This window comes from Vombatus ursinus, unplaced genomic scaffold (genome assembly GCF_900497805.2).
Source record: "Vombatus ursinus unplaced genomic scaffold, bare-nosed wombat genome assembly UNPS02009770.1, whole genome shotgun sequence".
NCBI lineage: Eukaryota > Metazoa > Chordata > Mammalia > Diprotodontia > Vombatidae > Vombatus > Vombatus ursinus.
The window spans coordinates 12,710,312-12,726,166 of NW_020949548.1; the positions used below are offsets into that span (position 1 = coordinate 12,710,312).

Here is a 15,855-nt window from a genome sequence, read left to right on the forward strand (position 1 = left end):
TTAGCCTCAAATGCTTACTAGCTATGTGACTCTTCACAAGTCACCTAACCTCTGTTTGCCTTCATTTCCTCATCTATAAAATGGGGATAATAATAGCACTTACCTCCCAGGGTTTTTGTGAGGATCAAATGAGATAATATTTGTAAAATGCTTAGCACAGTGCCTGGTACAGAGTAGGTGCTCTATAAACACTATTTTTTGGTTGTTATTATTAAGCGCATAGTATGCCAGGCACTGGGGTATGAGGAGAGCTCCTTTGTCAATCTTAAGATATTATAGCAATGTATGTTATCATTATAATTATTCTTCTCTAACCTTTAAAAAAAACAGCTACTAAATAATTTACTTTACATTATTTAAATCTGCTTAACATCTCCTAGAATTGCTGTGTACATAGATTAATGCTGTTTGACATTGATTCAATATTACCAGGATCTTTCCCTGGAAAGTGTTCCTGGCCCTCTTCCCTTCTCTCATCCTGCATATGAAGTTCTACCAAGCCAAGCTCTCCTTAGACAGAAGGCAAAGCCAGGACCAACATGGGGTGGGGCAGGAGCCTAGGGGTCTAAATCCAGGAAATGGCTAACAAGAAGAGAATGTTTTGTTGAGTTTTTTGGGGGGGGTTGGGGGAGGGAGCTATGATGAACATTTTATGTGACATTTCCTACAAACAGGAAGGATGAGGGGAAATACTGTTGACAGGAGACAGAGTATTAGGAATGGATCGTGGCTCGATTGTGAGTTCCAGCGTCTTCCTCTCATCCACAACCACAGGAAGCCTCCGATGCTGACAGTCCCCGAACTCTAGGAATTGAATGGAAAGGTTGTCCCTGGCCTGTCCTTACCAGCCTCAAAACAAAACAAAACACCACTTTTCCTTCTCTAAAGGTATCAAGAAGGCCTAAAGAAAACCAAAGAGCTTCAGGAACTGAAGGAAGATGAAGAAGAGAAGACAAATGAAAACCTTGATGGGCCAGAAAGGGAGGATGAGGAAAAGGAGCTAAAAAGCAGGTGAGATGCTTCTCGCCACCACTAGAGCACTTCCCAAAGCTAAAAGAAGAACCCGGCACTGGGCGGCTGAAGGCCGAAGAACCAGGCAGGGAACAGGTCAAACACAGGATGGAAATAGATATCTTATGCAAATAGGACAGAGGTAGAAAGACAGATGGAGGGAGACAGAGATAGAGAGAGCAAGAAGGAGGAAGGGAAAGAGAGAGGAAGAGAAAAGGAGGAAATGAGAGAGAGAGAGAGAGAGAGAGAGATCCAACAGGGATCCAAAGTCCATGAAAAGAGTCAACAACCCTGAGAGACACAGAAGCTGAGGGAAAGAGAATTGGGTGGGGAGGCCCAAAATCAGGTACATAGGCAAGAATGGAAAATTGAAACACATTTTCAGATTTGGTCAATGTCTCGATTTGTTTTTGCTTGACTATAGTTATTTTTTTAAATGGAGGACTTTAAAAATTTGGGGAGGGGAGCCACTTTGGGAGGGAGAGGAGGATAGCAATAGGGGAAAGAAAAAAAGAAAGAATGAGAAGGAGGAGAGAAAGAAAGAAAGAGAAGGAGGAGAGAAAGAGAGAATGAGGAGAGAAAGAGGAGGAGAGAAAGAAAGAGAGAGAAACAAAGAAAGAGAGAAAGAAAGAGAGAAAAAAGAAAGAAAGAGAGAGAAAAAAAGAAAGAGAAAGAAAGAGAAAAAGAAAGAGAAGGAAGAAAGAAAGAAAGAGGAGGAAAGAAGGGAGGGAAGGAAAGGAGGGAGGGAGGGAAGAGAAGGAGGGAAGAAAGGAAGAGAAAGGAAGGAAGGAAGAGAAGGAGGGAGGGAAGGTCATGATAGCATATTTTAAATACACAGACGAGAACAGAGGAGGATTGGAAGGAGACACAGACAAATAGGATAGTTTTGAAATTAACATGTTGAATTGATTACATTCTTTTTGTTATGGAAGCTCTAAGTAACATTTGTGGTTTCACATACAGTGTTCTTTATGGAGTATGGCATAGTGGATAGAGAGTAAGCCTCAAAACCAGGAAGACTTGAGTTCGAATCCCACCCTTCATCCATACAGGCTGGGTAACATTGGGCAAATCACTTCACCTCTTGGTGTTCTAGGCAACTCTGAGTTATAGAGCAGGCAGCCATCTTCATTGGTAAAGAAAGTTTTCTCCCCTGAGAGTTCCCTGTGCTAATGAAATAACAGGTCCAGCCCCTTCCCTAAGTATACAGAAATGCTCATGTTTGATGATGTTTTTTCAAGTATAGAACAACAAAATTAAAGATAAAATGTTTTATTTTTTGAATGGAAGAAAGCCTCTGGCCTTCAGCCCCATTTTGCTCCTCTCGCTGAGGCCAGTCTGGTGGCCAGGAGGCTGAGCAGCAGGCAGCAGGTGCCCAGAACAAATGGCTCACTCGGTGCAAAGGAAAAGCAGAAATGACCTGGTGACGTTGAAATGTGGTTTTCTGTGTTTATAGAGAAAAGAGGAAGTTGCAGGATGAAGAAAGGTGGGGTTGAGACTACCCAGCCCCAGACAGGTGTCCAGGATCATTCGAGACTCCTGAAAACTGCTTTCCTCAGGACCAGACATTACATCGATCCTTTGTTTGGGTCACTTATGCCATTGTCCATCAGACTCACAGCTACACACCAAAATTCTCTGGGACTTCCTCATTGCTTGTGCCCTGTGAATTTTTGCATTTTATCTGATTATTTGGCATTAATCATTAGAAACCAGAAGCATTCTGAGTTTAGTCATAGCCCTTGCCGTGTACAAATGGACTGCCAAGCGGCAGAGCCCAGAGAGAGGTCAGCCACTTTGTCTGGTAGATCAATGAGGGAAGGGTGGATTAGGACAGAGCTTCACTGAGGACAGAGCTGGAAGCTTTTAGAATCCCCACCGTACTGCTCACAAAGCCAGAGGACTAGAGTGTCACAGATTTACAGCTGGGGGGACCTCAGCAGGCAGCAGCACCAACGCCTTCACTTTATAGGTGAGGGTCAGAAAGTGCCCGGGTACCAAGCAGGAGCTTCCAGGAGCTCGTCGGCACACATCTTTTCTGTTTCCTGGGACTGAAGGAAACAAACCTAGCTTTCTCCAGAAGACCCAGAAACCATCCTCTCTGTTGAGGGCTTTGATTTCTCACATGCCCTACAAACACACCTGGGATGGTTCGGTTCAGAAAACGTGCTTGCTGCCTTCTCTAGTCACATCCCAGGAGCATCAGCCCCCAGCCGAAATTGAAGTCCTAAGGAAATCCGGCATCCATCCTCTTGAACCAAGGGAGATGGAGCATGGTACAGTGGGAAGAATGCTGGGCTTGGGGCCGGGGGAGCTGGCTTCCAATCCCTCCTCTACAGCTTAGAACCTGCATGAACTTGGGCAAGTCACGGGGCCTCAGTTTCCTCATCTGCAAAATGAGATGGTTAGATTATAGGATTTCTAAGGTCCTTTCCAGCTCTAAACCTATGACCCCATGAAAACTGTTTCCAGTAGAAAGCCTGTCCCATACTTCCCTGAGAAAAAGCACAGTAAAGATAGAATAACAATAATCAATACATTAATAATAATTATTATTATAAAACTGGCCAAGGAGCAAGGAAGATCCAAAAGACCTCCTTCTGATACTTACTAGCTGTGTGGCCATGGGCAAGTCCCTTCATCTCTCTGAGTCTCAATTTCCTCTTCTATAAAATGGGTATAATTGCCTTATTTGTTATATTGTTATTATGTTTCATGATTGTGGGATTCCTGGAGTGTCCCCAACTCTGCCTCTTTACGAAAACAAAAACCAAAACCCAGCATTTTATAGGAACTGAATAATGGGACAGGAATTGGAACTGAGATTTCATTGGTGTGAGAACCCCAAATGAGGAAATTGCTTTTACCAATGTAGGTCAGTGCCTTCGCTACAATCTATAATCTTAGAGAGTCGCCCAGAGCAAGGAAAGCTTACTCGGACTTATCCAGGGTCACAGAGCCAGCATGTACCAAGGGTGGATTGTTTCTTTATCTGCTGTACCATACTGCCTGAGTCTAAACATTTGCTTTAAAATCGTTGAGTGGTCTGCGCTCAACTGGTCTCATTAACAGGAAAGTACGGTAGCTGGGTGGCAGAGGGTGGAAAGCATGGGTGAAGACGTATCCGTTGAACTGAAATCCCCATCTTTTTTTTTTTTGGCAGCAAATTTGAAGCCTTGATTCATTTTTTACAAATACTATACCCCAAGCTGTGCCAGCATTGGAACGTGATTTGGATGGTGGCAGCAGCCATTCTTGTTCTCACGGTTGTGTTGGGCCTCTACAACTCCTATCACTCTTGCGCTGAGCTGTCGGAGGGGGCATCTGGAAAAGCCACCTGTTCTGCCTCCCAACGGGACTCCTGGTGGAACTCAGGACTACAACAGGAGCAGCCCACAGAGCAGTAAAGGGTGACTGCACACCCAGCTGGTGGGTGACCCTGCTCCAACATGCCTAGCGTGTCACCATTTTCCAGCTGTTCAGTGCAGTTAGGGACGCGCGTGTGTTCGTGATTCGGCATCCCCGCTACCCCAGTCTGGGAGTGAGATGGGCTGCTTTTCACTCACCGTGACTGGTGGAATATGAAGACCCGATGACACCGTCCAGGGGAGAGGTCCAGGTGGAGAGAGATGTCAGTTTGTCCAAGGAGTTCTGCCTTTGAGAAGAGCATCTTCACTCAAGCAGCGATTGGAGAAGGGCCAGAATGCTTTTATTGAAGATCCAGTATGGCGTTGAGCCTTCTCCCCATTTTCTAGGCTTTCAGCGGTTGCGTAGGGAGACTTTAGCCTAGCAGCCTCAGTGTCAATGTCAAACCTGGAGGTAGCAGGAAGAGCACTAGACTGGGAGTCTGGAACCCTGGATTCTCATCCCAGCTCTGGTACTAACTAGCTGCATGACCTTCAGCGCATCGCTCTCCCTGAGCCACACTTTCATTCTCTGTAAAGTGAGAGGGTTGGTTGCTGAGGTCCCTCCTAACTCTGACATGCTTTGCTTGCTCCGGCATCTGGCCTTGGCACTACCCTGTACACTTACCTCCCATCCCAACTCCCCTTTTTGCTTCTTCCTAAAGTTGCTTTTCACAAGAGTGGGAATGGTTTCTCCCAGGAAGTTATCCATATTGTATTTATCTCAAAACTTAAAAAGAAAAAGGAAATCATGTATGAAAATGTTCCTGCATGCACACCACACACACACACACATACACACACACACCCACACACACACAAAATGACAGATCCACCCCCTTGGAGGGAGTCCTTGCTAACTCCATCATGAAGGTCAGTCTCCCATAGATAAGTTACCAAGTGTGCTGCAGTAACCAATAACCCACTTACTAGGTGATGTAAACCAGTTTTATTTTTTTTTCAAAGTATCAAAAGCCCACTGACTTGCTGAGAATTTTTCATCACTGGACACCCCCTGGAAGGCACCCCCTTTATTTGTGGTTCTTATTGTACCTTTGAAAATAACTAACCCACCTCCTTTAGAAGAAAGTCCACAGCGGGGAATGAGTCACAGGCAGATTCCTGGCTTGGGGAAATGCGTCTTCAGCCTCCCACACTTAACGTGCATCATCCCATAGGCTCTCTTGGAGAAGCACCCCCACCCCAACCCCCAGGATATTTTTCAGCAGTGAGCCCACAGGAACCTAAGAGACACCCTCGTTCCTCCCACCTCCCACCTGGGTCCTGCCTCCCTGGACAGGTGTCTCCAGATCTGGTGGAAGGTAGAGGTACAACAATAACTCCCTCCCGGGATTTTTGCTCCACCTTCCCTGACTTTGATAACTCTCCCAACTCCAACTCCATCTTCCTTGACTTCAGTCTTGGCAACAGGCCATACATGAGAAAAGAAATGTCTCCTTTGGTAACCTCACTCTGCTTCCTGTGATGTTTCTCCATTTCTTCTTGTGTGAGAGGAGACTGAAAACTTCAGAAGCTAGTGTTGTTTCCAGGTTAAAGTATAGTTTGGTCTGATAGTTCAGCTTTAACAGGACCCACCTGTGCCAAGCCCCATTTATGCCCTGCTGCAGTTCACCCCCAACTGCTTTCCATGGGCCATCCTGAATAATGGCTGGAAACCAGCTGAAAGATGAAGCCAAAAGCTGATGGACCAAGGATGTACCAAAAGGTCAAAGAGGATGCAGAACAGAGCAAAGGAACGTAACCATAAGGCAAGGCCTCCGGAGCTAGAATCAGTGTGTCCGTGCCTATCAGATAGGCATCAGTGAACTTCCGTGTGGGTTCCCAAACAGGACAAGGTAGGTCTGTGCTGCCTCAGCATCACAGTGCTCATGTGGAGGCCTCTGCCATTGGTCCCTGGAAAGCAGGAAGCCAGAGAAAGAGCTGAAAGATTCTCAGATCCAGGCAGCTGCTACGCATGAGGGGCCGTGTTCCTGTGCCTGAGAGTACAAACAGGTATTCCAAGCCCCATCTTTCAGCTGGAGCCAGGACCCTTACAAAAGAGAGGGGAAACAGAGAGGGATTCACCTGGCCTAAAGCCAGGACCCCCACCGGAGAGAGAGAGGAGATGGATGAGAAGCAAGATATTTCCAAAAAGGCTTGAGGAACATAATATAGTGACAGGGTAAAGCCATGAGCAATGACCCCTGGGTGAGGGTATTCTGAAATATCAGTCTCTGGCCTGAAGAAGTGAAAGCAGGAGACACCATATACATAGTCAAGGAGCTGGTAGAAACACTCCTGAGGACGAGATGGAGGTTGCTCCTAATAATCTTTATAGTTGACATTTCGATGGCATCTTAAGATTAGCAAAGCACTTCACTGGTGTTATCTCAAATAAGCCTCCGAACAAACCCTTCAGGTTTTGTTATCTCCATTTTCAAGGTGAGGAAACCGAGGCTGGAAGAAGTTCAATTAGAAAAATGTGTTAAAAAGCATCATTTGATATTGGAGTTCGCTTCAACCTCCCTCCAAAGGATATGACTTCTCTCCCACAAGAGTGTAGCAGATTAGCATTGGTCCCCGAGTACCTTTGGTCTTTCTGTAGCCATGAACTGGACACATAAATAGGTGTCCTTAGGCTCTGTGTCTGCTGTGCTGTACCTCATGGCTGCCTGAGTGGGAAAGACTGGTTGGGGGCACTGGCTTGGTGCGCCATGCTATTTAAATCCCAAGCATCGTTAAATCCACACAGGTGTGCCAGCCTTTTACTGAATAGTGTCACGTACTTGAGTTTGAAAATAAAAGTAGCTCCTAAAGCTCCTCCATGGTCAGTGGTACAATTCCTTTATGCGCCACATCTTTGTGTTTCTGTAAGGATGGATCAAGCCCATAGCCCACCACTGACCTGGTGGACCACTGAGGCAGGGGCAGAGTTGTAATGATGATTTTTTGCGCCTGGGGAAGGAAGAACAGCTAGGGGGCGCCATAGCGCATAGAGTGCTGGGCCTGAAGTCAGGAAGACTCATCTTCACGAGTTCAAATCTGGCCTCAGACACTTGCTGGCCGTGTGATCCTGGGCAAGTCACTTCACCCTGTTTGCCTCATTTCCTCCTCTCTAAAATGAGCTAGAGAAGGAAATGGCAAATCCCTCCAGTATCTTTGCTAAGAAAACCCTGTATGGTGTCACAAAGAGTCAGACAATTGAAATGGCTCAACAACAACCGGGGGAAAATTGAATTGGGGGAGGGGGTGGGCAGCAGCAGCACAGGGGACAGTCCAGCCAAAGGTACAGGGGGAGAAGAGACATGAATTTGGCCCCAAACCATATAGTGGGAAGGGAGTCACGGAGAAAAGACCTTGGGGTGGACGCTGAGAGGTGCTCAGGCCACATTACATGAGTCTTCAGAGAATTCCTAGGTGAAAGGATGTAAGACGTGGCAATGGTGGTTTACCAGTTGGGGCTCTGGGAAGGAGAGTATTTGGGCCATCCATAGAAGTATCTTGACTATGGATTCTGTTGGACTGCACTCCTCCTCACCACGCCTGTCACCGTATTGTGTTCCCTCACCACAGAAGTCTATCAAAGAGACAGTCCTGGCTCCCCACCCCCAGTCCATATACTACCTGAAGGGAGCTGGAAATCTCGGGGTCCTCAGGGATGACTTGCCTAATTTTCTGGAGGGAGGGAGGGAGTGGTCCAGAATTGGATCATCTGTAATGCAAAATTTTCATGATCTGAAATTTATATATAGAAGCATTCAAAAAAACCCTTGGATTATTCATCTTCCAAGTGCAATTAGAATTTAGAGATTTCGAGGAAGGAGAGGCCTTGGAAGTCATCCAATCTCATCCTTTCATTTTGCAGACAAGAAACCTGAAAATTTTCATTCAGCTAGAAAGCTGAATGATTCTGCCCAAGGTCTCCTGGGTCCCAGCACTGAAGTTTGAGCCTAGGATCTGACTCCAGATTCACTGCTCTTTCCATGGCATCCCACTAACTGGAAGGCCACCAGCTCCAGAGAAGCAGCAAGCCTCCTTTTGGTCATTTTATTGCCACATCATAATCATAAGAACACGCATTCACAGGGAACTGTACGGCATATGAAGTGTTTTTGCATTCATTATCTAATTTTAGCCTCGCTACAACCATGTGCTACTATTTCACAGGGAGGACCAACATTGTTAAATGACTTGGCCGGGCTAGTTTGTGACAGAAGCAGCGGAGCCAGGAAGGGGAGCTGCACCTCTAGGAAGATAACGTTCTAGACACGATGGGGGTGACTTGGAGGTAGCCAAGTGGACACGGTCCATAGACGTTGGAATCCATGGGGCTGACGCTTGGGAGAGAGGTTAGGGCTGCAGCTGGAGACTCCCAAGTCATCCCCCTAGAAATAGTCATTGAAGTAGTGGAATGGGTGAGATGAGGGGGAGGTAGGGAAGGAGAGACAGAGAGACAGAGCTACTCCTAGGCACAGAGACAGAGACAGAGATCCAGGTACTCTGAACCCTAGGCCAGTATCTTCTTCCCACATCACACTTCATCTCGACAACTTACCACTTAGCAGCTTTGGGCCTTCCATCAAGTCACTTAAGCTCTTGGAGCTTCAGTGTCCTCACCTGTAAAATGGGTATATTACAACCTGAACTAACAACCTCACACAATTACTGTGAAGACTGAAAGAGACAATGGATGTAAAGCACCTTTTAAACCTTAAAGGACTCTAGAAATATTACCACTAATTGGTAATCCCATCTCTCAGCCCCGTCACCAGCACCAGCTTCCCCCTCAGCCCAAATTCCTGAAGACTGGAGGTAAGAAACAGAAACTAGGGGATGGCTAGCTTTGTTTCAAAAACTTCTGGAAAATGTTAGTATTTCTCTTCCTTTGACCCCACTGTCTCCTCTAGCTCTCATCTTATTTCTGTCCTCCTTTCACTGCCAGACTTCTCCTAGGAATGTTCTAGGCAGTCAGGGTTTCAGCCTCACCACCCACTCATTGCCCTCACCACTCCCAAGGGCTGTTTTCTCTTTGATGTCATTAAATCCAGTGCCCTTTTCTCCATCCTCTTCTGCCTTGCCCTCTCTGTAGCAGACCACATTGTAAACCGTTTCCTCTTGGAAACTGCCCTCTGGCACATGACTCTACTCTCCCCCGACCACCATTTCCCCATATTTGTAATCTTCCTCTATTAAAATGGAAATTGCCCAAGAGCAGGACCTGTGTTACTTTTTATCTTTGTATCTCTAGCATTCAGCAAAAGGCCTGGTACATAGTATACAGCTTGATACATGCTTTTTCATTAATTCATTTATTTCCTCATTCATTCTCTCTGTCTCTCCTCCTCCTCCTCTTCCTCCTCCTCCTCCTTTTTCTTCTTCTTCTTCTTCTTCTTCTCCTCTTCCTCCTCTATCATCTATCTCTTTCCTCCCTCCTTCTTGCATATATCTACCTACCTACTTATCTATTTATCTGTTTCTCTTTCCTTCCTACCTCTCTCTTTTTCTCTCCCTCTTCCCCCTTTCTCCTGCTTCCTCCCTCTCTCTCTGTCTATCTCCATTTCTCCTTTTCTCTCTTATCTCATCCATATCCTCAGGGTATGAGGGTAACTTTTATTTCCTAGACAAATAATGTTTTGTTTTCTTTCCATGGCAACTTGCTTGAGAATCTCTCTGTCTTTCTCTGTCTCTGTCTCTGTTTCTTTTTCTCTCTCTCACACACACACATACATATACTCTCTCTCATAGCCTCTCTTGCTTTCTCTCTTTTCTTTCCTCCTTTTTTTTCGTCAGCTCATTAGATACTATATTTAGAACTAGAAAGGATTTTAGAGATCCCTGTATTTTTCTCTTGGCAAAACTGATGCCCAGCAGATTGACTACATGACTTACCGAGGATCATCATACAACCAGTACATAACAGGGTGGGGCTTGAACCCTTGTTTTCCTAATGCTAAAGCCAACGAGTGTTCATTTTTGGTGCATTGATGCCTATCTCTCTACTAGATAGCCTGCTGTTTATGGACAGAGACAACATCTGATCCACACTAGTGTCCCTCTTGGCACCCAGAGGGGTGCCTAACATCTTTGTAACCTTCACCAAAGGTCACATAAGTAGTAAGGAGCAGAGCTGGTACTTGAACCCAGGTCCTCTGATGCCAAATCCCACATTCTTTTCACTGAACCACAATGCCTCCTCTAACCACTTCCCCAACACATACACACATGCATTCACATGTGTACAATTGAGGATGTTATTTTAAAATACATTTTAGTTTTATGCATGGGCATTCTGGAACGAGTTCTTCCTACCTTCACTTGCCTAAGAATCCACATATTATCCAAAGCAGCCTTGCTAATGACCATCTGCAATTAAATCATGGAATCATAGACACTGTCTGGAAGAGTCATCAGAAGTTGCTTAATACAACCCATTTGTTGTTGTTGTTGTTTAGTCGTGTCCGACTCTTCATGATCCCATTTGGAGTTTTCTTGGCAAAGATCCTGGAGTGGTTTGCAGTTTCCTTCTCTAGCCCATTTTACAGATGAGGAAACTGAGGCCACAACAGGGTTGAGTGACTTGGCATGGTCACACAGCTAGATTTGAACTCATGAACATGAGTCTTCCTGATTCCAAGTTCTATCCACTGTGCTACCTAACTACCCAATACAACCTATTACTGTACAGGAATGCCATTTACAATACCCCTGACAAATGGTCAGTCAGCTTCCATTAAAAGACTTCATATGATGGGGAGCTCACTCCCCACTGAAGCTGCCTTACTGAACTTTTGAACAGCTCCAATAGGAAGGAAGATTTTCCAAAATTTGCTTTTGTGCTGCTTTTCCTTTGGTCCTCACTCTCACCACTGGGGTCAAGCAAAATAGATCACGTCTATGTAACAGCCCTTCAAATAGTTGGTCTGTTATTATGTCCTACCCAAGTCTTCTCTTCATGCTGAACACTAGTAGCTTTGTGATCTTGGGTGAGTCAATCCCTCTAAGCCTCAGTTTCTTCATCTGTAAATCGAGGGGATTGGACTAGATGACCCCTGGAGCCCTTTCAGCTCTAAATCTAGCTCTAAATCCTCCCTGCATGAAGGTAGAAGGGGTATTTTGGATAACCCATGAATCATTAAAGCTAAAAGAGGACTATGGACAGCAGAAGATAATAGGATTGGAAGTGGAAGAGACCTCAGTGGCTATCTAGTGCAAGCTCTTCATTTTACAGATGGAGAAACCAAGGCTGAGAGATGTTAAGTAGCTCGCCCAAGGTCACACAACTGGCAAGTGTCAGAGGCAACACTTATACCCAAGTGCTTTGAATCCAGAAGCAGTGAGCCTTTTTTCCCATTTTTTCCTGCTGTCTCCCAAACCACATCATTTTACAGAGAAGGAATCTCATCATCAGACCTTTTTATTGTTGTCAGAATTGTGGTGGGAGAGGCATGGGAAGCCTCAGCCTGGCAAGAGGAAGGAGGGAGGTCGGATGGTCCTGATGTTGGAAGAAGTGGTTTTTCCTGACACAGGCACGGGAGGGGGCATTCTCAGCTGAGGCAGATTTACAGAGCATACCCACTTCTCACTATCAGGAACTCGGAAGCTTCCCAAGGGAAGACCTTTAGAACTCCCTAGTAAGCTCGCAGAGACAGAGGCTGTTGGTCTGCAAGCAAACAGGGATTTTCCAGTGCTGAAGATTCTGACTGGCTCCTTTCAGCCTTGCTGGAGAATCACAGAATATCAAGACTTCAGCTATGAACAACCTTAGAGATGATCTAGTGATCAAGGGTTCTTCACCTGAGACCAAGAACTTTTTTTTAAAAATATTTTGACAATTGTATTTTGATATAATTGGTTTCCTTTGTAATCTAAATTATTTTATTTTATGCATTTAAAAAGATTTTTATAAGAAAGTGTCCATGACACACAAAGAGGTGAGGATTCCCTGCTCTAGTTCAACCTTCTCATTTCATATATAAGGAAACTGTTAAGTCAACCAAATCTTGGAATTTCAGACTCAGAAGGGGTTTTAGGACCATCAAATCCATACCCTATCTGAAAAAGAATGTTCTTTACAACACATTAGACAAGTGGTCTTTGCTAGAAGACCTCACAAGAGAAGAAATCCACTGGGTTCCACCCAAGGCATCAGACTCTGCTTTGAGGTAGCTCCATTTGTTAAGAAGCTTTTCTTACATCAAACCTAAATTAGCCTGCGTAATTTCCACCCATTGTTTCTGGTCTAGTCCCTCTGGCACTCGGCAGAACAAGCTTAATCCATGCTTCACAGAGCAGCTTATCAAATATTTACAATCACGTATCTGTCCATCCATCCACCCATCCATTCTCCCCTCTCTGGACTTCTCTTCTCCAGGCTAAACATTCCCAGTCCCTTCAGCTGAGCATCATATGGCATGATCTCAGTACTGTTCACCATCTCAGGTGCTCTTCTCTAAAAGCTTTCTAGCTTATCAGTGTCCTTCCTAAAATGTGATAGCCAGAATTAGGCAGCTATTAAATGAAATTAAACTAAGTAAATAAATAATAAATTAAGTTAGATAAAAAGAAAATTAAATAAAATTCTGACCAATATAGAATGTACTAGGATGGTCACCTTCCAATTCCTGGAAACTGTATTTCTCTGACCACAGGCTAAGATTGCTTTCAATTTCTAGACTGGCATGGGTGCTTAATAAATGTAGATTGATTAATTGATATCATACTATATTAAATTTGCAGTCCAATAAACCCTTACATCTTTTCCAGATGAGCTGCTGAAATATTTAGCCTGGAAAACAGAAAACTTGGGGTCAACGTGATGGTTGTGTTCCAGTATTTGGATGGCTACCCTATAGAACAGACCTAGGCACCATGGATAGAAGTGGCCAACAAGAGGCTGATTTAAGGTCATTAGAACCTTGGTGACAAATAGAACTGCCCTGAGTGGAATGGATGGCCTCTGGAGGCAGTTGGTTCCTCCTCACGTTAGGGTTTTAAGCAAAAATTGGATGACCACTTAACACATGTTAAAAAGTTAAGTATGAATAGAATTGGGATAAATTAGTTCATGGAATTATAAATCTGGAGTTAGAAAGGACCTTAGAGGTCATTTAGTCCAACCCCCTTATGAGGAGACTGACTTAGTCAGTTGATTAGCATTTATTAAGCACCTACTGGGTACCAGGCACTGTGCTAAGCCCTTTTACAAATATTATCTCATTTGATCCTCACCACAACTCCTCAAGGTAGGTGCTGTTATTATCTTCATTTTACAATTGAAGAAACTGAGGCAACCACGGATTAAATGGCTTGTCCACAGTCATGTAGTCAGTAAGTATCTGAGGCTAGATTTGAACTCAGGTCTTCCTGACTCCAGGCCCAGCGCTCTACCCATTGTACCACCAACAGCTTCCAATTGTTCTTTCAAAGCCCCCACCCCCCCACAAAGGGAATCCTATGGGACACATCTTGAAATAGGCATATGAGGGTAAGTATTAAAATTCATTTGGCCCAGCCTTATTTTCCCAGAGGTCACTGAGATTGAGGGTGGGCAGGGTGGAGGACCCAAAATCACAGTTCTGTCTCCCATGGAACCCCAGCCTTTGGCTAGGAATTAGTAAATGACCCACATGAGAGGAATTAACCCTGAACGATGTAAGAAAGGAAGAACAGAGCGGCCAGCTTCACAACATCTGGTTGACCAGGAAGGAATGCAGCAGTACAAGCTGAGCTATCTGCCTCTCTCAGCTGCCTGCTCTCTGAGTCAGCAATAGCTGAATTTTCCAGACAGCCATCCATAACACACAGGCTTCGTGTTCACTTCCCCCCATTGACCTTGACAAGGGGATGGGCGGAAGCGAAGTGGACAGCGACAGTAGCGCTCTGACAGCTCACAATCTCACAGTCCTGTGCCGGGGATCTCCCATACATCAAGTTCTCCAAGGAGAGAGCAGGCAATAGAAGGCTGGTCAGCCTCTCTTCGTTTGAGGGGCTTTCCACCCATGGCACGCTGCTCCACCATGGGACGCTCCACCACCATAGCCCTGTTCCTTTCCCCGCTATTGTTCCTGGTTCAAGGCTTGCTCCAGGCAGAAGGTAGGTCTCACACCAGCTCACTCCTCTTCAGTGGGTAGGTGGGTGGGAACCACGAAGACTTGGATTCTCCGCTGTTGGATCACTGAAGCTTGGGTGACTGCAGTTTCACATCAAGTGGAAGCACCAACCTGACAGCCCAGCTTCACCCCAATAGATCAGAGGATTCTGTGAGCACTGAAATTTTTGAAATCATTCATCTTTGGAATGGTCTAGAGCTTGAAGCTACTTCAGAAGCCATCTTATCAGAGAAAAAGGTATTCAGGCAGGGAAACACTCACCCAGGGAGGCCAAGCAATTTTCTCAAGGTCCCATGGGTTGGGTAGAACCAGAGTCAGGGGCAGGATGGGAACCCAGGGCCAATGTCCTTTCCACTGTACCATAGTGATCTATATATACCTCATATTTACCTTTAAGTAGTCATTGCTTTGTTTTGAGGGGTTTTGACAAGTAAAACAAGTTTCTAAACAAAACAGCGAATGGGGCAGGGGGAGATGAGATCATTCAAACATTTGCTTTCATTGAAGAACTTAAACCACAATAAGTTCAAATCCCAGCTATGCTACTTGCTGCCTGTGTGACCTTGGGCAAATCAATTAACTTCTCTGGCCCTCAGTTTCCTTATCTTTAAAATTAGGGGGATAGATTCAATGACCTCTAAGATCCCTTCTAGCTCTGAGAACCTATGAATAATAGAATATAAGCTCCTTGAGGGCAGATGCTAGTTCTGTTTTTGTATTTATGTCCTCAGCACCTAGCATAGCACCTAGTAGTATATAAAACGGATATTTAATAAATGCTTATTGGATTGAATTGGATCGAATTCAATTGAATAGACTGGTATGGTGGATGACACCTATGAGAAGCCTTTCCTCATCCCCCTCCCAACAGGGGAGAGAACATGGAAGTAATTATGTACAAACAAAATGGAAATAGGATATATTGGGGATAATCAATAGAGGGAGAGCCCTAGCATTAAGGGGCATCAGGAAGGGCTTCCTGTAGAAGGTGGGGTTTTAGTTGGTTCTTGAAGAAAGCCAGGAGGCAGAGATGAAGGAGAGAATTCCAGGTGTGGGGGATGGCCAGTTAAAATTTGGGGAATGGGCAGATGAAGGCTTTTGTGGAAGGAAAAGTAAAGAGGCCAGTGTCACTGGATTATAGAGTATGCAAAGTGCCATTTAACACTAGGTTTGGCTCTTATTATTGTCTCCCTATTTTAGAGTCACCTTTCCTATCTAAAGCGGTGTCAAACTACCTTAAAAATGGTTCCTTAGGAGAGCATTCTTAGAGAAATGAATATAAGATAGATAGATAGATAGATAGATAGATAGATAGATAGATAGATAGATAG

General features: G+C 44.9%; 2 protein-coding genes across 3 annotated transcripts in view; both read left to right on the top strand.

The window, feature by feature from the left end:
* MRVI1 (murine retrovirus integration site 1 homolog) overlaps positions 1-7,235 on the top strand; it is a 127,998-nt gene extending 120,763 nt beyond the window's left edge. For both annotated transcript variants that reach the window (XM_027852637.1, XM_027852638.1), the window contains exons 19-20: positions 889-1,011; positions 4,175-7,235. In XM_027852637.1, coding sequence (XP_027708438.1) covers positions 889-1,011; positions 4,175-4,418 — 367 coding nt within the window. In that variant the 3' untranslated portion in view covers positions 4,419-7,235. The remainder of the gene's footprint in view (positions 1-888; positions 1,012-4,174) is intronic.
* Positions 7,236-14,211: 6,976 nt separating this feature from the next.
* Positions 14,212-15,855, top strand: part of LYVE1 (lymphatic vessel endothelial hyaluronan receptor 1) — a 14,707-nt gene continuing 13,063 nt past the window's right edge. Inside the window, exon 1 of the mRNA XM_027852698.1 lies at positions 14,212-14,507. Coding sequence (XP_027708499.1) covers positions 14,414-14,507 — 94 coding nt within the window. The 5' untranslated portion in view covers positions 14,212-14,413. The remainder of the gene's footprint in view (positions 14,508-15,855) is intronic.